The 26,831-nt window shown below is 37.3% G+C and overlaps 1 protein-coding gene across 1 annotated transcript; it reads right to left on the bottom strand.

Moving 5' to 3' along the window:
- Positions 1-446: 446 nt before the first annotated feature.
- Positions 447-26,567, bottom strand: c6.2 (complement component 6, duplicate 2). The gene is made up of 18 exons (XM_088629770.1): positions 26,438-26,567; positions 25,342-25,528; positions 21,949-22,105; positions 21,368-21,512; positions 20,635-20,776; positions 20,088-20,223; positions 19,404-19,607; positions 18,330-18,570; positions 14,498-14,620; positions 11,023-11,189; positions 9,858-10,083; positions 9,486-9,654; positions 9,066-9,177; positions 7,286-7,418; positions 4,792-4,983; positions 4,065-4,155; positions 3,045-3,286; positions 447-1,160 (listed from the first exon to the last, which is right to left on the bottom strand). Exons 2-18 carry the CDS (start codon positions 25,485-25,487, stop codon positions 991-993), a joined length of 2,796 nt encoding a protein of 931 aa, XP_088485896.1. The 5' UTR covers positions 25,488-25,528; positions 26,438-26,567; the 3' UTR covers positions 447-990.
- Positions 26,568-26,831: the final 264 nt, after the last annotated feature.

Raw genomic sequence — 26,831 nt, 5'->3', positions numbered from 1 at the left:
TGAATTATACACATTCAACTACATATCTTAACATTTTGTTTGCCTTTTATTGCCACATTGTCTAGAAAAGTGTTTTCAAATCCCAGTTCAAAGGGACCACCCTGTTTGCTGTTTTCTACTCTAACAGAGCTCTAAATCTACAGTACATTGCTGAATGCTGACTTTAATTGGTCGACTTCTTTGTTTAGATTATTAGTTTACTTCTTTCTAACAACATTCTCAATTTGCTTTCCTTTATTGACACTCTAAGATTGATATGGATTGTTGCAAATAACACATCGCATTCTGCATTTTAAGAACTCAAAGCAAACTTAAAAATATGTCCTAAACAGTACAATGAAGTCAGTTAGCCTTCTGTGATTAAAAGGTCGGGTCCAGAGTAAATTATTAGGTGTTAACATAAACACTTACAGTAAGTTTTCTAAGCAAGACATACCACATTGTGATAAATGTAGTAATTAAAGGTTTATTGGCTTTTACCCGGAGACATTTGCTGTACCTAATAAGATCTTTATTTAAAACAAAATGAGTATAGCATTGCAATACCAGTACTACTGTACACAACATTGTATATAAATGATCATTAATACATACTATATAGCAAAGCATAAACGTAATAGAAAAGCATGCGTATGGACTAATGCTGCTTTTGAAAGAGAACTTTTTAGATAAAAAATGAGAAAGGAAATACTAATGCTATTAACTATGTAGCACTGAGCCAAAATCTGTTTGAGAACACATTGGAAATATTTTTCTTACATGTATAAAAGGTCGATCTCTTTAGAAATATATATATTTTACTATTTAGCTTTCCAATATTTTTCAATGAAGTCTGCTTATTACAAAAAAAAACATTTCGAATTTTGACAGAACTTCTGAATGACTACTCAGTGTGTGAATTTTCAGTAGTACTTCAAAATCCAGAAGTCTTTCTCAGAAGAGAAACCAAATTTTTATCTTTTTTTGGACTTTTATATGAAGCAAAATGATTTAGCATTCCCCATCATGCAGAATGTTCATTTGGATTGCTGCACATTTCATTGCACCAAGGAAGCAAAGATTCGAAGTCCTTTTGGTTTTTGACTTCACGGTTTCCACGCAGAAAAGATGTTTCCCTTCCTTGGGGCATTCATATGGACGTAGGCACTCACATTTTGAGTCTGTGAAGTGGAAAAATATAAGTAGTGCACTTTTAAGTGGATGTAACTATAATGTTAGACTTTTTTTATTGTTAATGATATTTCCATATTCAACATTCTATTTTCAATGTACATTACAGTGGTGCTAGAAAGTTTGTGAACCATTTAGAATTTTTTGAATTTCTGCAAAAATTTGACCTAAAATGTGATCAGATCTTCGTCTTAGTCATATAAATAGATAAAGAAATCCCAATAAAAGAAATGCACAAAAGGATATACTTTTTCATTCATTTATTGATCAAAATTATCCAACATTAAATGTCTCTGTCGGAAAAAGTACGTGAACCTCTAGGATTAGCAGCTCCAATAAGGGGACAATTATCAGGAGTGTCAATCAATGGGATGACAATCAGGTGTGAGTTTGGGTGGCACTGCCCTATTTAAAAAACATAAACCTGAGTCTTCATTACCAAAGTCTGGTCTTCAGAAAAAGAGTTGTCAATGCTCATCAGGCTGGAAAAGGTTAAATAAAAACCTTTAAACAATGATTAAACAATGATTTCTAAAGCCTTTGGGCTTCACCAATCCACTGTCAGGCAGATAGTGTACAATTGGGGAAAATTCAACACCACTGTTACTCACCCCAGGTGTGGTCGTCCAACAAAAATCACTCCAAGAGCAAGGCGTATAATACTCCTGGAGATCACAAAGAACCCCAGGGTTAAGTCTAAGGATCTGCAGGCCTCTCTTGCACTGGCTAATGTCAGTGTTCATGGGTCCACCATCAGGCAAACACTGAACAAGAATAGTGTGCATGGGAGGATAGCAAGGAGGAAGCCACTACTCTCCAAGAAAAGCATTGCTGTCTATTTAAAGTTTGCTAAAGACCAGAAGACTACTGGAAAAATGTTCTGTGAATGGATGAGTCGAAAATAGAACTTTTTGGCTTAAATGAGAAACGTTATGTTTGGTGAAAACCAAACGCCGCATTCCAACATAAAAACCTCATCCTAACCGTGAAACACGGTGGTGGCAGTATCGTGGTTTGGGGCTGTTTTGCTTTCATGGGACCAGGACGGGTTGCCATCATTGACGAAACTATGAATTCTGGATTGTACCAGCAAATTCCACTGGAGAATGTCAGGCTATCTGTCCGTGAACTGAAGCTCAACAGAAGGTGGGTCTTGCAGCAAGACAACGACCCTAAACACACAAGTTAGTCTACCAAAGAATGGAAGCAGAGGAAATTTCGCGTTTTGGAATGGCTGAGTCAAAGTCCAGACCTTAATCCAATAGAAACATTGTGGCAGGACCTGAAGAGGGGAGTTAATGTTAGAAAGCCCACCAGCATCACTGAAATGAAGCAGTTCTTTAAGGAGGAATGGGCCAAAATTCCTCCAAGCCAATGTGCGGGACTGATCAAGTTACCATAAATGTTTGGTTGAAGTCATTGCTGCTCAAGGGGGTCACACCAGTTACCGAAAACATAGGTTCACAAACTTTTTCCACCAAAGACATTTAATGTTGGATCATTTTGATCAATACATGAATGAAAATGTATATATCCTTTTGTGTGTTATTTGTTTCATTGGGGACTCTTTATCTACAGTATTTGTATGACTTAGATGACGATCTGATCACATTTTAGGTCAAATTTATGCAGAAATTTAGAAAATTCTAAAGGGTTCACAAACTTTCTAGCACTACTGTAGATAGTTAAGCAAAGCTGCTCTGTGTGCATTAACATAGCTAAGGTTGTATAAATCATGCCTTGCAGTACTATAGGGATCATACTTTCTACATCAATTTTCCTTCTTTTATTTTATTCAACCTATAACCTTCTAAGGAGGCTTTTCTTTTTGTCTATCAATTTTTCTGTGAATAATACATATAAAAAAACATTACCGGTGCATGTTTCCCACTCATAGCAGGTGTTATAGCCACAGGACTCTTTTTTCTCACTCCTGTCAGACAAACTGGCTCTGAATTTCGCCCAATTGAGGCTGAGCTCATCATTATCACAAGCACCAGTCTTCAGGAAATGTAGCTGTTCTCCTTGACATCTCCCAGCATGAAAAGCACAGGATGATTTCATCACAGCACTGTCTGCTTTTACATCTAAGACACAGATGTCTTCTCTATAAGATCTGCAGAACAGAAGGACAAATAACATAGTTAAGGCACTAAGGTGGGAATCAATGTACAGCAGCTTCAGAGCACATATTTTCCTCTATATATTCTTACAATACACAGATATACAACATAACTGTCTAGAGGGTCTTTGGTAACCTAAAACACGTACAGTACTGTACATTGAATATTTAATTTTGTGCTATTGTTCATCCACAGCAATCCAAATGACGATGACCCCTGGTGACAGCTTCAGATTTAAAGTAATAAAAGAAATACACATAAAAGATTACTGCAGTTCACCACTACTTTATTCAAAACAATCCCGGAGAGAGTGTCAAGGGTTTTATGAGAAGCAGTATTTTATAAATCAATATTGTCTCATAGAAAAATCTGTCCTTGATTTTGTCTATAAGATAGTACCCACAGAGGATTTAAAAGACAATTTACAATTCCACATCTGTTACATTAACTGTGAAAAGATCAAAATTACACGTTGAGCACATTTCTTTACAAACGTGAATGAATATCAAAATACAGATGCCTATAGTGCATTCACACTATATATATATATGGGATGGATCTGTGTGTCACCTTTTGTTAAGAAACATGAGTACCTTGTTTAAAGAATAAAATATTTTTTTCTACTGTGATTTATGTGCAGTTCACATAGGTTGTGATTTTACTGTATTAGTGATTAATACTGAAAGATTTTATTGCCATATCCATATGTTACTTGCTTAAATGTCTCATGAGATCAGTAAGAATGTGATAAAATAAAAAAAACATTCTTACTGGCAATCCTTTGCTGGGGACATGCAAACACATGTGGAGCCAGACTGTTTTTCCCCTAATTTGCAGCTCCCATCAGAAACAAAAGGCTTTTCTGTGGGTTGAGAAGAATATCATGTAATAAAGACTGAGTTTCAAAAAAGCAAACAAGAAAAACAAAAGTAATAGGCACTGCTTATTATTCTAAATAAGAAAAAGTAAAGCAAGTGACACATTAGTATTATAATACTGGTCCAAATACTAAGCTCAGGCTGTTTCAGGCAAAGTTAGGGGACTTTTATTTGGAATTGTTTACTTAAATCATCAGATCAATTGACAAGAAAGATGAGAGATGAAAGCACTTAGTGGAGTTTTACTCCAGAAGCCTGGAGACAGACATGACAGACACCTGAAGGACAAGCTGAGCAACAGAGCCAAGCTAGAGGCTAAACACTCTGGGGACTGATTGAGTTTCACTGAGTGATAAAAACAGGCATGGAGAATGTCTACCAGGAACCTGTATTTTCAGTTTATTGTCTATATTTCAGCAGTAAAAATTGCTGCTTTGTAAAAGGGATGAAGAAAACAACCTTTATGTTTTGTAACTGAGGAGTAAAAAAAAATCACATATTCGCTTTTTAAAACTGAGGAAAGAAAGATTAACCATCTAAGAAGGCTGGTTGTTGTTGGAAAAAAAATACAACATTTCTGCTGATAATGGAAATGGATAATCTAGACAAATAGCTCTTACCAGTTTCACAGATTATCTGGCTGGGGAAAGAGGGTTCCCAGGAAAGGCTTTTTCTACATTCGAAATAACTTGGTCCAGAAGGAGTGAGCCCCAAATCACAGCTGAGAAAAATGCTCTCCCCAATACTGTAATCCTCTTTAAAAGGAGATATAGAAACTTCACTAGGCACAGCTGGTCTGCTGCAGGTCTTCTCTAAACAGAAGAAAGCATAACCAAAAATACTGTAAAACAAACATTTACTAATATAAGTGAAGAAACATTAAAATAACAGAATTCAGATGTTGGTGAAAGAAGAGCTGTTTATTACGCTTGCAAGAGGGAGAGTAGCTTACCAAAGCCAGTCTCTCTGAAAGATGTTGCTCAGCGCTTTTTATACACAGTAACAGACAAACTTCCTACCTCTAACATAGATTACCTAATCCCTGAAATGAATCATGAGTTTTCAGTCAAGCTTAGATAGTGGAAAACAACTCCTTATTGAGACTTTCGTTATTGCTTACATTTGCAAAACAAGACATTCTACTTTTCACTTTATTTAAGACATGAGCTGTACTTTTCCACTGACCTATAGATGCCCCCTGGTATGGTTCCACTTGCGAGGGTTAGAAGCAGTTAGAAAACTAAAGGATAAGCAGTTTGATAGTTTTTATAAAATTTATTTAAGTCAGCAATATTCAGCCTTTACTGCTTTTTTTAATTTATTAAAATTATGATCTGTCAATGCATAATTTTATGGAGCTCTAGCTGATCTGTCATTTTTTGTGAGAAATGCAGAGTTGCATTTATTTTATAGAAATCCTGTGAGCGTACTGTACAATATTTATTTGGAAAATATAATTCACTTTTTAAACTCAAACGCCAGTATAAAAGTTCAACATGATACTTGAGGATGCAATATTTCAAGTACATGGTATCACTTTGTCCTAAACAGGAGTACTAAAAAGAACATTATTGAAATGAATGTGTTCATGGTATTCTGTACATTTCAATCTAAACCATGGTGGGTTCAATGGGCATTTATGCTGCGCATTGGTGGTGGTGGAGGGGATGATGCCATGCTGCCCTCCTCTCTTGACTCGCCCTGATACTCCTCACCGTAGTGTTCCAGTTGAACTGATCCCAAGGGACTGCCCTTTGTCCCGCTAAGCTTCGTCTTTCTCTTTTACTCCTACTGCAGTTTCCCAACTGTTCTGCTCTTCCACATACTGTAGCTATTCCTTTCGCATTTCACCTGCTCTTTTATTGTTGGGCATCCTACCTGCCCCAGCGCTGTCTTTTTCACTGTTCTCATAGGAGATATTCAGGCCACTGACATTCATTCAGCTTCAGTCTGCATCAGATCCTGGCTTCTTGTTCAATCATCTGCCTGGGACCTTGCCTATTCTTTGTCACAGTCTGACCAGCATCCAGCTGGGTGTGGTAATCTCTCACATAAACTGTTCCACTCTCAGCCTAGTCTCAGTTATGAGGGACCATCCATGATTTAAACATTTTTTTCCTTCTACAATGCTAAGAGCATTGTACTATACATTGGGATGCTGCTAAAGCTGAATCAAATGTGCAAAATGTCATTAAAAGCTTTAAGGATAGTTTTTTGTTTAACAAAACTATTCTTACTGTTTTTGTACTCAAGGATGCAATTAACCATCCATCCTTATCTTTAAATTTTCTGTCATATTGATATTGATTATTCCATTTTGATGCTTAAAGGGCTGCTAACCATTCTCCGATCACAAGGCTGGTTTTTCATTCATGATTTTCCTTCGTTCTTTCCGATGTTCCATGCGAAATAAAAGACATCCCCAAGGAACTAACTTATTCAAATCAACTTTTAAGCATGTCCTGAAGCAATTATTGGGTATGAACCCCAGCCAGATACAGAATATACGTGTTCCAACAATATATTCCAAATCCAGGAGTATTTTATGGCCACAGTAAAGTGGAAAACACTGTGCCAACCTTACACCTGTTCATTTTCTAAATCTCTAATTTCTTCTGGGGGTTCCACCAGCAGTTCCAGTGTTGTTTTCCTCAGTCAGTTGAAGCTCTCTATACCAATAATGTCTCTTTTCCTTCTTAATTATGCTTGACCAAACTACTAGTTTGGAAGTCAAAACCCTTATCTTGCCAATTTGTACTTTCCTGCATAGTGTATAAATATCAAGCTTCTTGCTTACTTGTTTTAATGTTTTGTTTTCACATCTCTCCCCCACCACATCGTTGCCCTTGCAACAGCTTCCTGACTCATGCCTCACTGAAGACAGAAGTGTCATCCTTACAAATGGTCGTCATTGATTTCAAACTGAGAAGTTACCCCAAGAAAGCCCACTATTCAAATTGCACTTCTTTCATGTCCTAATTACAGTAGGCTTTGTCCAAACTACTGAAAAGTGTTTATTTTTATGTTTGTGTTGACTACTAAAGTCACTCTCAAACAAATTACAAAACAAAAGACATACCCCACAGAAAAGGCCACATTAATTCTCTGACTTACTGATACATTGAACTGATTGCATTTTCCATGTGCCATCAGGTAGGCATGTGGTGTATGGATATCCATCTAATTCAAAACCAGTGACACAGACAAATTCATCATGTTCTCCAAAATCATATCTCTTCTTATTTATCTGCAAGCAAAGAGAAGGAATTTGAGCTCAATTCAAGCTATATATTGTCACATAAAGTGCCAATCGCAAAGAATTAATTAAATATTTTGCATGATTTACATTTGATCTTTTAAGTAGTAGTTGTAAACAAGTACAATATCTGTATAAAACAAAAATGAAATTATGATAAAATTAATTTTTCACCAACTGTTAAACTTTGCACTTATAGTGACATGCATATATTAGAATAAAACACTTGAGAAGCAAATACTATCCTTTTAATGCATTTAGAAATGCAGATTACAACAGTCAACAAAAACAAATCGTTCTATTTGAGCTGTAGGTGAAGTACAGTAGGTGATTTTTATTATACTCTAAACAGTTCTAAACTATAGCTTTTTGTAACATACAGCAGCTAATGTTTTGAAAACTTTGTTTCAATAAATATAAATAAATCACAGAACTATACATTTATTTAAAAGAATAGATTCAAAGATATACTGTACTGTACATTCAACTAAAGCTGCAAATGTCAAGTTCAATTGCAAACTTCATATGGTGTAAGAAAAGTCTGTCTAGCAATGGAGATCATTTTCATTTCTTGCACAAAATGAATGATCTTCAGTTTTGGAAATAACTACAAAACCTAAATTATCCGAACAGTTAAAATCTGTTTGTGCAGTTGGACCCAGGGTTTGCTGTATCATCTCTCAGGTACAGTACTTAAGTGCCTGATTCCTATAGCCCACATGAGTAGCAGACAAGCCCAAAGAACTAAAAGACAACATTGGAGATTTTAATGTTCTTAGTCCACCTCCTTTGGAGCAACATCATATTAGCTTTAACAACCACATAACATTTAACTTAATATGTGAGAATCTCTATTATTTTACTCATGAACAAGGATCTTGTTTTTAATATTCTTTGTTAAATGATCAGGTATTACAAGTGCAGTGATCACATTCTATCTGATTTTACAGATGTTATTGTAATTTTATGAAATTCTATCCTTTTCACAGAAATTCTGTTCACAGAAAGACAAGCTTATCATGTCTTGTTCCTCAGACCCACAAACACAGGTTTTTGTGTGAAGAGAGCCCCGACTTGCTACCATTAAAACTATAAAAACAGTGGGGTTTGGCTTTATAAAATCAATAAATAAATTGTTTTAGAAATGTTGCATATTAATGAAATGTCACTAAAGACTGGGTGGCAAGGTGATTCCTGGGTTCCATTCTGTCCTCAGGTGTCTGAGTGGAATATATAGATTCTTTGATGTTTGCATGGATTTTGTCCAAGTCCTCTAGTTTCCTCTCATCTTCCAAAGATATGCTGGCCAGGTTGGATTGGCTCTTCCGGAATTGTACTTGGGATCCAAGGTATGAGCTGTATTGTGCTTTCAGACCCATCTTACACCTTTTGGTGAGGGATAGCTGATGGTTTGCTTTACTGCTGACATGATTTCAGCATAAAAAGCTCTTTTCATACATCACGCTTTCGAAGTGTATCTTCTAGTTAAGGAAAAACCCAATGATTGCCTGAATTTCCATTTATTGCAAAGACCACATAATTGAGTGTCATGATTGTCTGAGTCCTTGTGCATCAGACTGGAAAAAGTGGTAAAGCTCGCTGAAATGGATACACAGATGCTTTGATTGATAGACTCACTCTTAGGTAGCTGTTTTCTGGCAGGTTGGGCCGTGAACAACCAGACTTGCCCTTTTCAGGTGGGACATCAGTCTCTTTTTCTCCTTCATTATCATGAATACACTCAGCTTTCCTAGAAGATGACAAGTGCCCATGAATTTTACATTAATTGTGTACAAAAACCCCAAGAGGTACTGTATCTAGAAGAAATTCTGGGAAATAAAATGAAGATTCAGTCATCCAGATCGCATCGCCTGATGATTTTTATATTTCAGGTGTTGCCAAATGGTTTTCTTATCTATAAGAAGTGGCTATTAGATAATTTAATTAAAGCTGAAACCCTTATCATTAAAGCTGTAACGTAATGCCAGCTATCTTTAAAACAAGTGTCAAAAGAACAGGGATTCCTTGTGAAGATGGGAAATAAAGGTACTGTCTTACTGCTGGAAAATGGAGATGAAACATTCTTCCTCTTCCTGACTGTCACCTTCACAGGGCTTACCACCCAGCAGAGGGGAAGGGTTGTTGCACTGCCGTGTCCTCTTCCTCTTCGTAGATGAATCACAGGTGCTCCATGGTGCCCAACAGCTCCAGTATCCATCCACAGCATCTGTGAAGAACAGCTGTTCACTTAAAAAGAACACAGACAGAAAGCGAAACAAAGCACTGAAGCCTAACGACCCCGTGAGCAAATACATCCATTCTCCTCTTAAGAGTCGAGAGAATAAACAGTACTGTCAATCACAGAAGCTGAATTCAGAAGAAAAACAAACAACTAAAGTTGAAAACGGATCAGGGCTCAAGGAGCAGTACCTGAGGTATAATCAGGTGCCCGTTTCTCACAGTTATCTCCATAGGTTCCGCTCTGACAGATACACAAGCACTCAGTGCCTGACAGAACAGGCTTGGCATTGTTGGGGCAGGGTGCACACTTGCATGAGTCAAAGTCTTCCAGGTATTCAACAAGAGCCTTCTCTAGGTTCCTCCTCTTTGTCAGTGCACAAGGAATGCCTCTCACCAACTTCAGGATGGGGGTCAGCTGCCAATCAGAGGCACAAAGATGTATTTCAGCAGTTATCAATGTGAACCCAACAGAGTAGAACATTAAATTTATTATTGTTTCCAAAGACCTTTTATCTTATTCTTTGTTACCCTCATGTGAATAACCATGAAAAATAAATATCCGGTAGTGAAAAGTACATGAAGCTATACTGCTTAATGTACGTTTTACATTTATAATGTGAAAGCATACTGTAAATGTAGCTATTACAGGCCATGTTTTTAAAGTCGCAGGCATTCTGAGAAAATGCCTCAGCCTGAAGTAGTGAGAAGTAAATGTGACTCACGCATTGATGTGTCAGAAAGTGAAGATAGATCTACATGAGGGTGTCTAAGGTTATTAAAAAAGGCATTACATTCCGCACAGGAATTGTGTTTGTGGCTCATTTAAATAATTAAGCCTTTACAATTTCACACTGTTACAATGAAAAAGAATTTTCTCTTTGTCTTCCAGGCTGGATGATAAATTCTAGAGTGAGGTGACTATCATAAAACTTACATAGAACTTACTTAAAGAGAACATGGGGTAGAGGGAGATCTAGGCTGAGGAGCCATCTTTAAGTGTGAAGATCAAGTTCACATGAAGAGGGCTCCACAGCTACAACATTGTATTTTTTCTTCTCATTTTTCATTGTGAAATTAACCTCTGTTTATTCCTTTGCACATGATACTGTATGTCAATACAATTCCCCACTCACAGAGTCATCTGCCAAATCTAAACCACCAGTTAGGCTAGGCTCCAGTTATTTTGCTGCATACCTTTTAAATGTAATGTCCTTTTTGGCTAAAACAATTGAGTTGTGAAATTACTGAGCTTTGTGTTAAAAAACAAAACAAAGACAATGTGCAATAAGGGAGAGGAGCACAATACTCATACAGACCTGGGCATATTAAAATTGCTCTATGTGTAGGACAGTACCTCATATTCCACAAACACTGGATTATCCTTGGTTGACTCCATCCAGTTCTTGAATACAGTGTCTTCTGGAAGTACTCCCTTCTTTTCCCAAGCCAAAGCAGCTGCGTACTCTGCCCTCCCACCCACCACCATGGACATGTACTTCTCAGATGCCTTCAGAAAGGAACCTCAGAGCAGACAAAACTGGTGTCACGTCACTCATCAATCTTAAAGGGGAACTACATACCCAATTTCTCAGACTAGTTATTAAATCTCAGTAACAACATTATTTCATTCATTTAAATTCCTCCCAGCCAAGCAGCTCAATGTCAGTTGCACACTGTGCATACACATTTGACAAATTTTGCACAACACTGTTAACTTTTTGAAAGGACTGTAAGTTGCAGTGTTGTCACAAACTCGCATTCAAGTGCCCATGAATTCTGACATGATGTGGCCCTTCCTGCTCACTAATCCCTGTAATGTCTAATGTAATGGAACGTACTACCGAATACATACAGGTTGTGCAGTAGATATTTCACTGCAGAAATGTTTCAATGTGATCTGCATTCAGAGATAACATGTAAGTAGTATGTGTCGGCAAACCGTCTTGAAATCAACAGCAATATTCCTATTGGATTAAAAGAGATGTTTTCACCAGCCTGCTTGTTTACAATGTAATAAGGCCACAACATGTCACTGGAAGTCTTTTTGCCTCATTCTGAATTGCAGAACATGGTGCTGCACATACAGTACCTGGAAATTCCATCCATTTTGTCATGTAAAGTGGAGATTTTACAAGTTACTATGTGTATTTTACTTTTATTGTGGTTTGAAATGCACTCATCAATCATGCTGATTCTTCCTAACCCTGAAATATAAAATTGTGTTGCAGTTCCCCTTTTACTGTTCTTCACAGAGTGGTATTTTTCTACCAGTAGGTGTCAGGATAAAGTTTCCCTTCTAAGAAATCAGCATGCAGCATGAAGCTGATGTATATTACATGTGCACAGGATAAAGATTATAGCAAATCATAATTCTGCAGACAGCATTCAGGTCTTTATACTTAAAGGACAGACGACATTTTAAGAGACCATAGGAGTTGTCACAACATTTCATCACTAAATCTTCACATCTTCATTGTAAATTCACTAATACACGATTTCAAAAGCTAGTCATGAAGGTTTACAAGGTTCTTGCCTTAGTAAAAACAAGGACAGAATACTGGCTACTGAATACTTGCATTAAGAGGACATCAGCAGTGGAACTACAACACAAGTTGAAAAGGTGTGTCAAATAATTGTGGCATGCTCTATACTATACATACAGTACAATAAACAGTATTTGTCAGCACTGAAAACACTTATTTTAGAAAACACTTCTTTGTCTTTGACTTGCAATGTAATTCTGTACAATGGCAAGAAATCCTCAAAGTCTTCAAAGATATTTGTATACCAGGCACAAAGGAAGAGGCATATGGATATCTCCTTTTGAACACGATACTTTAGATTAATAACTATGACTTTTTATTTTTATTTTATATTATCTTGTTTATTGTGTAATGTACATGAGTATTAGAAAGACTATAAAAGCATTTCTGTTGTTATGTGAGAAATACATGCAAAACCAAATAAGATGGAAATGTATGTATCTACAGTACCTAATGTTATACAGTAGATTATTAACACCTGTAACAACTGTCAAATGTTGAAATGCACATGAGATAAAAAGCTGTAAAAATCAAGCAAATCATACAATTCTGTCCTCAGAGCTAAACCTTTATATTTACGTCTTACTACTCACATTGATATTTCCATATATACACTTATGCAACCAAATGTAGTGATTTCTATTTACTATGATCTGATGTATCACCAGATTACCTCTGTTATCAGTAATTCAGACAAACAAATTGTTACAAACTCTTGCTTTTGCTCTAAACCATGTGCCTCATTTACTGAATAGATTTCCATGCTTTCATTCACAAATGTATGTATATTTTATATTCAGGTCCAAGTTTCACATTCATGTGTCAATACAAACATCATACATGGATGTTTGAAGTAAACACCCATTAGTATACTGTATATATATGTGTAATGTGTGTATTGGTGAGTACTATTATTGCAGAAGTAAGTTACAGAAGTATTAATTTCTCATGCATTTTTGTGCTGTTCGGTCTTATGGCTCACATGCTCTACACTAACATACTGTATACAGTAGTATATGTTGTGATTCTTGGGATTTTACTTCTGTTAAAGGCATATGCACCTTCAGATACAGTGAAAAACATACAGATAGGAACCCTACAGGATAAGAAAATGTCATTTGTATGCTCTAGTAAAGGAATTTCAATTCTAATATAACTTCCTTATAACTAGCTTAAAAAGGCCTTTTAGACGTTAGTTTCAGCTAGGTAACAGAACCATAATCTAATCAGAAATTGCAACAGCTGAATGAGAACAACAGACTCTCACATTGGATCTAAAAGCATTAGGAGGTGGCTGTGATGTCTTGGGTTATTCCAGTCCACCATCACGAGTTTTGAAAACATGGTGAACATAAGTATTAGTGGAAATAGCAAGTCAAAAACCAAACAACATTGACTCTGTTCCTCCTGGCTCTTCTCTCTACCTAACCATTAACTCCAGCTCCAAATTCCTTTTCTCACTCACAGTCAGATTGACTTGTTATCACTGAACCAAAATTGTGTTTATTACTGTATGTATTTAATATGTTATTGATTGAATGCCTTCCACCTTAATTGACACGCAACATCTGCTGGCAAAACATCATGTGAAGTGAGACTCAGAAATCAGTTGAGTACATACATACATCCCTCAGTTTTTACAAACATACAGTGTAGAGTAAGTGATTCCATTAAAACCAGTTAAGGCAAAAATGTGTAAATTGAAGATGAATTCCAATAGTTTCCAAAAATGTACTTTTGTTTAGTATAAAAGCATTACAATGACAACAGTTTTACTGACTTAATTTACTTAATGAATAAGTTACATTAATTACTGACCATTAAAGTCTAGTTAACCTAAGAGTCCACTTTCCATATCTTAAATTATGTTTGCATTGTACAGACATTATGGTATTTAATGTAGCAAACAAAACGTAGTACAATAAATAAGCCATACATGTAATGGTTTTCTTTAATAAAACCTCAATTATTAATGTTAAAAACAAAGAATACATTAAGGTAAATTAAATAAATTAAAGTACAGAATAAATTGAAAGTATAAATCTTTCTTTATTCCTATGCTATGCAAAGCATCTACAGTCTACAATAGGATGCTCATCAGCAAATAAATTCTGCTTGTTATAGAAAAACAGGCTTGTATTTAATAATGTATGTACTGTAAAAAGTTGTCTGCAAAATTTGTAATATGAACATTAATAATGTCTCCAGATATATTGAAGAGAAATACTTAATTTGCACTTTTTGAAGTAATAATAATGGAGAACACCAATAAATAATAATACGTACCTTCATATCTTTCCGACATCTTATTTGTAATGCATTTTGTTCTGACTGTTGTTCTCTTAAAAAAAAAAATTCTTCTGCTGGTCTCAGATCTGATACAATCGGTGGCCTCGCTATCTGTGAAACCTACAGATTGTAAAGTACAACAATATTGAAATTAGCTCTTGTGTAGCTTAAAAATGGTGAACATTCAAGCCCTTTTACTATGCCCTTATTTGGGGGTCAAGAAGAGCTACTTCTTCGTAGTGACCCCTGGGCAACGTCTCTGACAGCAAAAAGCTCTTCAAATCGAATTTACCATGGAATGCTTACCAGTAATGAATTGTACTCTGCAAGAAGAAAATAACCTAAGGTTCTTTTAAGAACCTACAGGTCCGTGCATCCTGCAAATCAACATGGAAGGCCTAACTAGAGCCAAGAGCACAATGCTCAAGTGATCCTTCTTCAAGAGACTCACACCAGAGACGACAGCAATATCAAGATATACGGCTACCACCTCATAGGTGCCATCCATCATGCGCACCATGGAATGGCTACCCTAGTAAAACGTGACAAAAATGCAAAGCACGTAGCCCAGTCACCGGACGAAGATACTACATAGTGGATTGCTATTGAAATAGAAGGCCTTGCTATTGTCGATATCTACAAACAACCTAGTACCCAGTTCTCCAGTCTTCCAAGCTACCCGCATCCTGTCATCTATGCTGGTGATTTCAATTGTGAACACACCAACTGGAGCTATCGAAAGAGCACACCTGAAGGCGAGGCCCTAGCTGACTGGGCATCCATTCAAGGTTTAACTCTGCTGTTCAATAAAAAACAAGCCAACACGTTCTTCTCTGCTAGGTGGCAAAGTGGAACAAACCTGGACTTGGTGTTATTCAGCCCAACAAACAACCACATGCCTTCACCACAACGCTCAGTGCTAGGCAGATTTCTGAACTCGCAGCACAGACCAGTAGTAATGTTCCACCCAGCACTTGTGACACAAACTCCAAGTCTTCCATCCATTCGCTGGAACTTCCGATAAAGCAAATTGGACCGAATTCATCAAAGAAACCAGCTCCTTTCCGCTTAAACTTCCAGATCCAAATTCAACTGATATTAACGACTTCGAAAGACCTACATTCCCGGCTGGGATGAAGAATGTACGAACAGCCTCTGAACTTGAGTCAGCAACCACAACCGAAAGAGCGCAATCCATCGGCTTGACTCTAGTCGAATACCTGGACAACAAAAGGAAACAAGAGTGGAACAACACGGTCTCTGAAATCGACATGAAGCACTCCAGTAGAAGAGCCTGGCAAACCATCAACGGACTGACTGGCCAAAGCCATAAACCACAAATCCAAAACCAGGTCAAAGCCAAAGATATCGCAAAGGTGCTTGTTGACAGTGGCAAACCAACCCACATAGACAAGCGGTTTGCCAGGAAATTTAAACAAGAGATTCACGACAGCTGGTGAGCCAGCTCAGCAGATGAAAACAGCTACAGCAGCTTCACCTATCCTGAACTGATTGCAGCGATTTCCACCCTCAAGGCAGGGAAAGCTCCAGGACCGACCCCCTGCATCCTGAACAGCTTACCCACCTCTCTGCACCTGCCTTAGAATGGCTACAAGCATTTTTCAACAACTGCCTATTACTAAAGAAAATGCCTAAGATCTGGAGAACAGCAAAAGTCATCCCTATTCTTAAACCAAACAAACCACTTGAGGACCCATAAAGCTACCGGCCAATCAGCCTCCTCTGCATCACCTTCAAGCTTATGGAAAGGCTAATATACAACAGAATAAGCTCTATTGTAGACCCACAGCTCCCAAATGAACAAACAGGTTTCAGGCCAAATAGATCAACAACCGACCAGGTCTGTTGTATGGTCGATGATATCGAACAATGCTTCCAAGAAAAAAAGAAAGCAGATGCTGTTCTTGTGGACTTAACAGCAGCTTATGACACGGTCTGGCATAAAGGACTCATACTCAAACTGCTTCGTATCATCCCGAACAAGAAAATGGTCCTCTTTATCCAAGAACTAATCTCTAACAGATCATTTACCTTAACACTGGGCAACGACACCTCCAGGAAATTTTACCTTAAGAGTGGCCTCCCGCAAGGCTCGGTGCTGGTGCCAGTGCTGTTTAACATCTACACAGCTGACATGTACAACTGCCAAAAAGTACATATACTGTAAGCAGACGACATTGCTATTATGCATTGCTCCACGGACATCAAAGCAATAGAAACTACACTATTGACTGACCTGAACAAGCTGAACTGCTACTTCAAAGACTGGAGGTTAAAACTTAGCATCACCAAGACAGTGAGCAGCATTTTCCACCTCGCCATTCGCCTTGCTAACATAACAATCAATGTCAAGTGCTAAGACAAAACAATTCCATTTGAGAAAAGCCCGAAATATCTAGGACTTGTCCTTGACTGCTCACTGACCTTCAAGTGACATCTCGAACAAACAGCAGCAAATATCCAAGCAAGGAAAAACTCCTGCGAAGACTAGCTGGCACTAGCTGGGGTGCAAATTTAACCGTCTTACACACCTCTATGCTTTCTCTATCCTTTTCGGTAGCTGAATACTGCTCTCCTGCCTGGCACAACAGCAGCCACACGAAGAAGGTAGACACAACCCTGAACAACAGCATGCGCATTATCACCAGGTGCATTAGACCTATGCCCACTGAACTGCTACCGATTCTCAGCGGCATCTCTCCACCAAATCTTCGCAGAGAAGCAAGTTGCATCAACCTTGCACTGAAAGCCTCGGATGACTCCAACCACCTGCTGCACGATGCCATCTGTCACCGGAACACCACGACCCTCCGACTAGAAAACCAGCACTCACCTTCTAACACAATGAGGTGCCTTATGAAAGAAGCAAACAACGACAATGGCACCAATTGGGCTAACAAAAAGTGGCAAGACACGTGGAATAATAACAACCACAGACTGAAACAATCGATAAAGTATCTTACAAACCCGCTGGAAATTACCTACCCAGACAAGCCTGGGTCAAGCTGAACCGACTAAGAACCGGACATGACCATTTCCATATAACTATGCAATCTCTGCATGTTAAGCTCATACAAATAATAATATGCCCTTATTGTTTATCAGTAGTATCCAACATCACATAAATACTCGTGTGGGTGTTAATTTGGATGATTTGCCTAATTAAGGCAAAGTCAGAATTTTTACAGCAATTGTGATTGCATTTTTTTTTTAATACAGCTCTTATACCAATGCAGTAGAGGCTTTCTTATAATGTACCTTTTTCAGTTGTACGAAAAATAAGATAACTATTTTTTTACTCAAGGCACTGTATTTCTTATTAAAGGCAAATAATATATATATTTTTTTTTTATTTTACATCCACCTAAATTGGTGTCACTCATTTTATAGTACAGTATATGACTCTGCTTTATAGCTTCAGCAAAACTCCCTTGGCAGAGAGTGAGACACATAGACATGCTCCTCTGACGAGCCCACCTGCAGAGCCATTTGTCATTTTACACACTGCAGGCTCTGCAGCATCTCACAGGAGAGTTGCTACCAACAGAGAGGCTGTGTGTCTCAGGCTGAAATGACTGCAAACCTGCAGGCACCCTGCCACTCACAGGACTCACTGTTTGTTGGACAGCTGAATGACCCATGACTCACTAATCCCAGCCTTACTCAAGTCTGTGCCAATTATGATCAGTTGACTAGTGATGTAACCTACACCTGAACCAGCAACAGGAGGGCCTATCAGACCATGGCTCTGATAAAAAAACATCTTTCTAAAAGAGAGTAGAGACTAATCTGGTCAGTTGCTACTTACCAGAATTTTTTAGTTCTTCCCGGTCATACTGGTAAAGGATGTCATATCTGCCCCCCAGTGTTCCAGAGGAAAAATAATGGGTTCCAAAGAGCTGAAATATTTTAATATATAATGCATAGTTGTAGTCCAGGGGAAGACTGTTCAAGGCCCTCAGGAATGGATCAGACAAGTAAAGGTCAGATGACTTCATCCTGAACGAGGACACTCCTACCACATGATGAACACGGAAGAATTTGGAATCCTTTTTGGGAAAAGAATGACATCATAAAATAATGTCAAATGGCTATTTACAGTATAATAATTAACTAAATGTCTATACAGATGTATTTTGCTTATTTACATAAAATGTCTATTGTTTAATTATTTCAGGGAAGAAAAGCACTTCATAAATACTCCTGATTAAACTTTCATAAATACAGGAGATAGAAAATAATCCATAAATTATGGATTTTTACATTCGAATGTATTAAAAGATGCAGGCAAAATGCATGAGACACTGTACATGCTAATAAACAATTTATAAAAAAATGTAAGCCAAATGTGTTCCATGATGTTATATGATGATATAACACCGACAAAAAATAACATGTACAGTACATTGTTGGACATTTCACAAGTGTTTCCTACAAAAAGGGTGGAATTATACACAATTATCTCCAACAAAAAGAATAGAAGCAATTACTGTTTACTGAAGAGTATAAATGCACAAATCAGAACAAACCGCAAACAGAATTTAATTTCAAAAGTTTAACTCATTTCTTCAGGCATGTTTCAAGGAAAAAAAAATCATACTGTATGTTTTTTCAGTTAACATCATTACATCATTTGACAAGCGATAATTTGATAAGCGATACTCGCTTATCCTGTTTACTATTCTTTAGATAAAAAAACATATTTTTTCAAATAAATCAATTAAATCTTAATAAAGCTTGAGCTGAATTTGAATTCATAAGCCACTTGAAATAGCAAAAAAGCAACAAAATACTAAGCTCCCCTGAAGTGATTTCAGAATTGTTTTGTACAATTGTTCTGTACTACATCAAAAACATGCACATCATCCTTCCATTGACTTACTTTCTTTTGGGATGCTTTCACAGCTGTCCTGAAGAATGAGGAGCCCCATGAATTTTGTTTGGTGCGTTTGGAGAATAGTAACGGAATTCCTCGAAATTCTGATCTTGTTGCAGAAAAACTGGAACTGGCCGATTGTTCTGAGGCCAGATTGACAGGATTAGTATCTGGCTCAGCCTCTATTTTATAATCCTCAAGTTTTTCTACCTGGAACAACAAAAAAGTCATGTGGAGGAATATTCCTATTTTCCTTACATGTAATACATAGTTCTATCACTCTGATCACTTTTTTCATCCATCATTCCCAGAAGTCATGATAGTCTGTGTTCTCTTATTCTAGTATATGAACCTACTGTAAATTAAACTATTATCTTCTAGATTACAGTGGATATCTGTATTATCTTGACATCATAGAACTAACTATGTAAAAGGTACATACTGTACAATTTATGGTACAGAGATCCTATTACAGAACCACAACAGTTTATTGACAAGTAACTTGTGTGATTAAATCTTTTTGATCATTTTATAATCAAATATAGTGGGGAAACTCCATGGGTAGCCTTATTTATCAGATATTGTTTTTTTGTATTTTCTTTAATTTTGATTGATATTCAAATATTGAAGTCTTTTTGTTGCTTTTGCATCTTTTTCTTTCTGCAAAGTATCAGTAACACAGTCACGTACCTTGAAAACAACACTTTCTATATTTGCTGGCAGTCTATAAAATTTCCTGTCTTTGCTTCTGGTCAGGTTGCATTGACCCCCGTAGAACGTGTTGTCAAGAACCTCACCTCGGATGTCTTCAGCCATAATATCAAACCTAAGCGAAAGTCTTTACTGTAGTTAAAGTAATCAAAGGGCTAATCTGGAGTCACCATTGAGCCAGAAAAAACCCCATCTGAGCCCAGTAAAAATTCAGCATAGTTGACAAGACAAGAAAACCCTAGACTGAGTGGTGACTAGTTTTCAGCACAGTACATGTTCAAGTATTCAAGGAAAGCAACCCAGTAAATTCACAATGAAGTGCTGATGTATTTGTAAAAAAAGTAACTGGCAAACATTTGCCCACAGTATTTTGGGTATTGGAATTAAATTTTATACATACAGTACAAATCGACTGGGCCAGTACAGTACAGTTCACCTGGAATCTCTAAAAAGCAAGTCAGAGTGTGTTTTGACTCTTGGTATAAAAGGCTGTGTCCCTTCTACTGTTCTTATGTTTTATACTCACCCACTGCCCATCAGCCGAACACTTGGGATGGTTTCAAATCTTTGATTGCAGACTTTTTTAACACCTGCACAGTACTCCTCATCTGACCTGTCTCCACAGTCATTTTCATCATTGCACTCCAACGTCTGGGGAATGCAGCGACCTCAAGCACACAAATCATTGTACCACAGATTACACAATAAACAGCTAGCTTCTTTAAGTAGCTTTTAAGTACAGCAGGATTGTAAAGGTAACCACCATAATGATTGGGGCACAACAGCTACAGCTGTCAGACATCTATGTTAAACAAACAGAGTGGAGGGCCAATATAATCATTGAGTGTCACGACCACCCTGTGCACGGAGGATTGAGCTCCGAGCATCTGGGCATTGATTTCTGTTTAACCTCTGTTAAACAGCACCACTCAGTGTACAAACCTTTAAAGGGAGAACCAGACCGACCATACAGTTTGCAAATTCAACAGAAGTCTTGAGATTTCATATCCTTTCTCTAAAGTTGTGTCACTTTATAAAATAGGTGGCCTTGCATCTCATCATCACTTTCTAACAGTACTTGTTTCAAGAGGTGAATAAGTTACACAATGAAGATACCCTGTAAATGATAGACATGTATTATGTTAACTGTATGCTGAATTGTCGTTATTACAGTTCTGCTGATTAAATACAGTGCATAAAAAGAACAAAACAAAACAGCCTGGGCCTGTTTGATCACTTTTGTTACAGATTCTACATACCATTTTTACAGGAGAACTTTGTGCTGCAGTCCATCTCTTTGATGCTGCAGAGCTCTGTTGGGTAACAATTTCTTTCCTCAGTCAGTATCTCACTGCAGGGCTGGCCCTTAAACTGCGTGGGCTTCAAAAGGTGCCTTGTCCGAAACTGCAGAAAACATGTTAGACTACTGTGTTAAACAATCTATTCCGTCATTTATTCATTTAATTTTTTTCTCTAAGCTCCCACTTTCTACTCTGAATAAATTAAACCAATGCCCTGGAACAGTTTTAAAAGTTATTTGTGTAAGGACAATAATAACAATATTGTACACTGTGTTACACTTGTGTACTGTTCTGACAGTACTGACAGTATACAATATTCCTTACTTTGCTGCTACAGTCTACACAGTTTGTTTGTGTTGAGACACTGACCTCCTGTGGCTATTCACATTCATGCGACTGCTGGAAGTCATTTTTTAAATAAAAATATATATTTTTTTGTTAGTATTAATATTATAGTTTTTCGTTTTTACACTTGATAGTATTAAGAATCATGTTATACCACATACGTTTGTGTAAGTAAATCAGCTTTCGTAGTTTACCTTCTTTCTAGCGCAAGGAGAACACTGAGACCAGAGTCCATAATCCCCTAGCAGACAGTTGATGGGACATGCTTCCTGATTGCATGCTCTGGTTTCAGAGAAGGTGCAAAGCTGGGAACAGTAGTTTTTGTGGTAATAATCATCGTAGACCTTTTCCCTAGAGAGAATATGAAACCATAGTTGAAATGAGCCTCTTTAGTTAAATTGACCTGACATGTTTTTTGGGATTCATTATAAATCCTTGCAAGGACATTCACACTGCAGAAGAAAGTTTAATATGCCATAGACTGAACTATGGTAAACAAGTGTAACAGGACAATATCATGGAGTACTGGTGAGGGATCTGTTCTGTAAATTTGTTTGATCAGATTAACACTGAGACACTGCTGTTAAACCCTTGAGCTCTTCATTCAGATTGTTCCAATAGGCATGCTGCTGTTCTTATAGCAAATGAGAATTTATTCACATTTCTTGTTTGTTCCCTCTAATTATTTCATCCTTCCATTTTCTAACTACTTTTTTCAATACAGGGTTGCAGGAGAGTTGAAACCTATCTTGGCAAGCAAGTAGCTCAAGGCAGGATACACCCTGGCTGAGACGCCCTTCCATCCCAGGTCATTACTTACATTAAGGATGAAATTTAAATTTCCAAATTTAAAGTAATCCAAAATAACTACAAAAGATTGTAGTCTAAAAATAAAAGTGTGTAATTTACAAGTCCTTGCCAGGTCTCTTTAGCATCAAGAGTTTGATGATCTTTACTGATGCCAATCTGTGTGCTGAGGGTTCTCATACTGTAGGTGAATGAAAATTCATGTAAAGTAGCTGGAAAATGCTGAGTCACAGGTAGTAGATGAAGGAAAAAAAAGCAAATGGTAAAGGCCTCATGTGTGATACACAGACTTTCCCTCCAATGTTATAGAACTTAAATACCCTGGCTTTAACAACAGATGACATAACCTAATACTGATATGTTCACACGCTAACATTGTTTTTCCTATAGAAAAACAGATATACTGTATAATGCTTAGGTGATCATTGACACATAAGTTCTGCGATTGACTCTCATTAGAGGATTGTAGAGCTTATTTAGAATTGAAAATGATTACTTTCACAAGGATCATGACTGAACTGTATGACACAAGCTCAAAAATTGAGTTCTAAAGCAAAACTGTCAAAAAACAGTTTTAATGTTTAATATGAATAGTTTCGTGTACTTTTAAAGAACATACAAAATACAAAACCCCTCTGAGAGATTAAATGTCAATTAAGAGATCTGTAAAAGCAGAACAATAAATTGGATGGCAAAGGTGTAAGAAGCATTTACTGCATCTCACAGTGAAGTGAGAATGTTTTGGCAGATTAAAATCCACATTATTATTTAAAAAGCAACAATACCACTGTGTCTGTGTATTGAATGTGTTGATCTCTCTGTACAACTGAACTATAAAAGTGAATAAAACAATTTAGAAGTAAACATGATTAAACTGAATAAGAAGGAGATCATGGTAGCACAGTGGTTAGCATTGCTGTCTTGCAGTATTGGGGTCCTGGGTTCAATTTCAGAACCAGGGTGTTTTCTGCTTGGAGTTTGTACAGTCTGTTCTCTCTGTGTTCACATAGGTTTCCTCCCACAGTCCAAAGATGTACTGGTAGATTAATTGGCTTCTGGAAAAGATTGCTCTAGGCATTAATGTGTGTCTGTGTTTTTATCTGCCTGCACTGCAGTGGACTGGTATCTCTTCCAGGATGTACTGTATCCTGCCTTGCACCCATTGCTTACTGGGATAGGCTCTGGCTCCTCCACCAGCCATGAATTGGAACAAAAACAGTATACCATAACAACATCTACATAAAACTTTCAGCTGAGTTCCTGGGCGTTCATAGATCCATGAGCATCCTCTTGTGAATTGAAATTTGTCTCTTTCACAGGGTCAAATGCTCAGGCACAAAGAAAAAGCAAGTGCCTTAACGAAAAATGTAATAAGTACACCGTCAAGCACAGCAAAGGTTTCATAATGATATGGGTCAGCCAAAATACTTCAGGAACTGGAATCCTCTTAGTATTTGATCTACAGTAGATGCAAATGCAGTATGTAATTTACATTACTATTGGCTGGAAACATCTGCTAGTTGTAGAGTCATCAGATGTGCAGTAGGTTGACATTTCAGTATGACACATGACACTGTGCCACAATGTCCTGAAGTAAAGAAACAGAATTTCTGTGGAGAAAATCGATCCCAATGTTGGATTGGGAGTCATAATAATTTTAAAATAATAACTTCTTACACTTATATAGCGCTTTTCTGGACACTCCACTCAAAGCGCTTTACAGGTAATGGGGACTCCCCTCCACCACCACTGATGTTCAGCCCCACCTGGATGACGTGACGGCAGATGTAGTGTGCCAGTACACTCACCACACATCAGTTGGGAGGAGAACAGAGTAATTAAGCCAATTAATTGATGGGGATTTTTAGGAGGCCATGACCGATAAAGGCCAATGAGAAATTTGTCCGATGCAAATGATGGACACCTGCTAATCAGTCTGAGATCATTTTTGAAGTCATTTGTGCTGTTAGTTTTTATGCACTGCACATTGTATAATGTATTATGGCATCTGGGGACTTTCTATTTCACTAGAGGGTAAGGGTGGATCATTGCACTTCTTCTTACAGTACCTGCAAATTTTGTTTTGTGTGAGACCAAATTTCTGGGTTTAAATATACCTGGGTTTTTCACTCTAAATTAGTACCGTATGGAATGTGTTCTCAGTTGTCTGCTTGTAGCAACAAGCTGCTGGCTTGCTAGTGCAATTTACTACATGGGTTCAGTATTGCCCTGGAGAAGAGATCCTGAATTCCCTGTCTTATCTGATCCTGACAGCTGTTTGTGAGGAATCTGCTGATAAGGAGTACAATCTCCCCAGTCACATGGCTCTCCAATCACTGGAAGGTGTCACCACAACAGTTTTATATTATGCAGTGTATTGCTTTGTTGTGTTGCCGTATTTTTTATCAGGGCGGCCTGCTGCTGTGGTGGTTGTTGCTGCTGCCTCACAGCTCCAGGGCTCTGTTTTTTTTTCATTCTGACCTCATGTGTATTTGGAGTTTGCAAACTGTTCTTGTCTTTGTAAGATTATTTTCTGTTTTCCTCCAATCTCCCAAAATCCACTGGCTAGATTTTATTACAACATTTTCCTTTGATATAGTTAACAATAGTAAAAAATGTCTTTGACTGCACACATTTAATGCCTCATTTATTTATGAATAGACTTATAGTCTTTTATTTATGAATTTTATATGACAATTTAAATGGTTTATACATAATGTGCTGGGTCTAAACTTAATCTAAAACAGGGTAATTATGGTCACCTTAGAGGTTATACTGACCTTTCCCTGGTCTGAGTTCCATAATTGCAGGTTTTGGAACAGCTTGTCCATGCAGTCCATGGGTAGCGATCACAAAAGCAGCCTAGACTTCCTCTGATGTGCCAGATAAAAGCAAGCAAGATGAAAAGAGGTTGCAGACCATCCATGGCACAGTGGAGGAAATGACAAACGTTCTGATGGGTGGACTCTGTATGAGGTGAAAAATATTAATAAGCAACCACATACAGTACTTTAAATGATTAAACTTATTTAGACCTTTAAATTATGTTCTGATGAACGTACGTGTTAAACTTGAAACATCTAGCATAATCACAAGTTTTTTTTTTTATTTGATAAAAAGTCATACTCTATTGAATGCCAGTGATTGCATCTGTCATACCTCATGATCAGAAAGCCAGAGTCAAATAAAAAATGATAGTGAGATGGTGATGGGGACAGGGACATCACCAGCAAGTAAAAATGTCCCATAGTTGTTGCTAGTCGAATAAAAAAGGCTTTTCCTAGAGAGGTCAGCTATTCAGCAGAACAAGCTGTGTCAGGTTTTGTGGCTAATCTTGCTAGTGTCTATGTCAGTATGTGTTTCAACGAGTGGAGCTATTAATTTGTGCGTTGAGAATCCTTGCTTAGTTACTTATTTTATATAAAAAACATCCTTTCAGTCTGACCAGTTATCAGCATTCTCAGTTCACACTGAAAAGAGCTGATTAAATTCTCCTTTCCCTAATGTTGTGTGCCTGCTCCCCCCCATGCACCAGGCTTAGTTTGACAGAAAGACTTATTTGGGACTTCCAGCTTAAATTAAGCTAAAAATATTGATCACAAATAAAAACTGCACTTTGAAGCATATGCAGTAAATGCAGTATATTTTCATATTTACTCCGTCTAATGATCTAAACATCATCCAAAAAAATGTTCATGTCTGTCTTAAAAATGTTTTATCGCGAATATTTGCAGTGCTTCAGAGAAAGGAATAGAATAATACATCATTAGCTTTATTGTTGCTGTTAAAGATTAACTGTAGTCAAATAAAAATGCGACTTGTGTAATGCAGAAAAGCAACTTAAGAGTAAGGTTAAGAGAAAAAGGCTGAACTCACCATCTGACAGGATGACACAAATTGGTCTGTTAATACAGTACACCTCTACATTTAAGGAGGTTTTCCTCAGAGTTGCTGAAGGGCTGTATTTCAAAATCCCTCCCACTGGTTGTGGGAGTGTTGAAGCACTTTATAAATAAAGATTTTGAATATTAATGCAAAGCGATTAAATGAGATGCAGAAAAGTGCCAATTTGAAGAATCCACTGAAATATGGTTTGTATCACACAAGGTTGTGTACACAAAATTAATATAGGAGGTAATAATGATTACTACTGTAGGTGATGAAGTTAGTCTTTATGAAACTGATCTGGTATGTTTTTACAACTATGAATAATCTTTATACATACAGTACCGTGCAGTTTGTCTTCTCAATAAACATTTTGTACAACATA

Source organism: Lepisosteus platostomus, chromosome 4, assembly GCF_059453375.1.
Source record: "Lepisosteus platostomus isolate fLepPlt1 chromosome 4, fLepPlt1.hap1, whole genome shotgun sequence".
Lineage (NCBI taxonomy): Eukaryota > Metazoa > Chordata > Actinopteri > Semionotiformes > Lepisosteidae > Lepisosteus > Lepisosteus platostomus.
The sequence above is the reverse complement of the archived record's forward strand: the minus strand, read 5'-3'. Positions and strand labels throughout refer to the sequence as shown.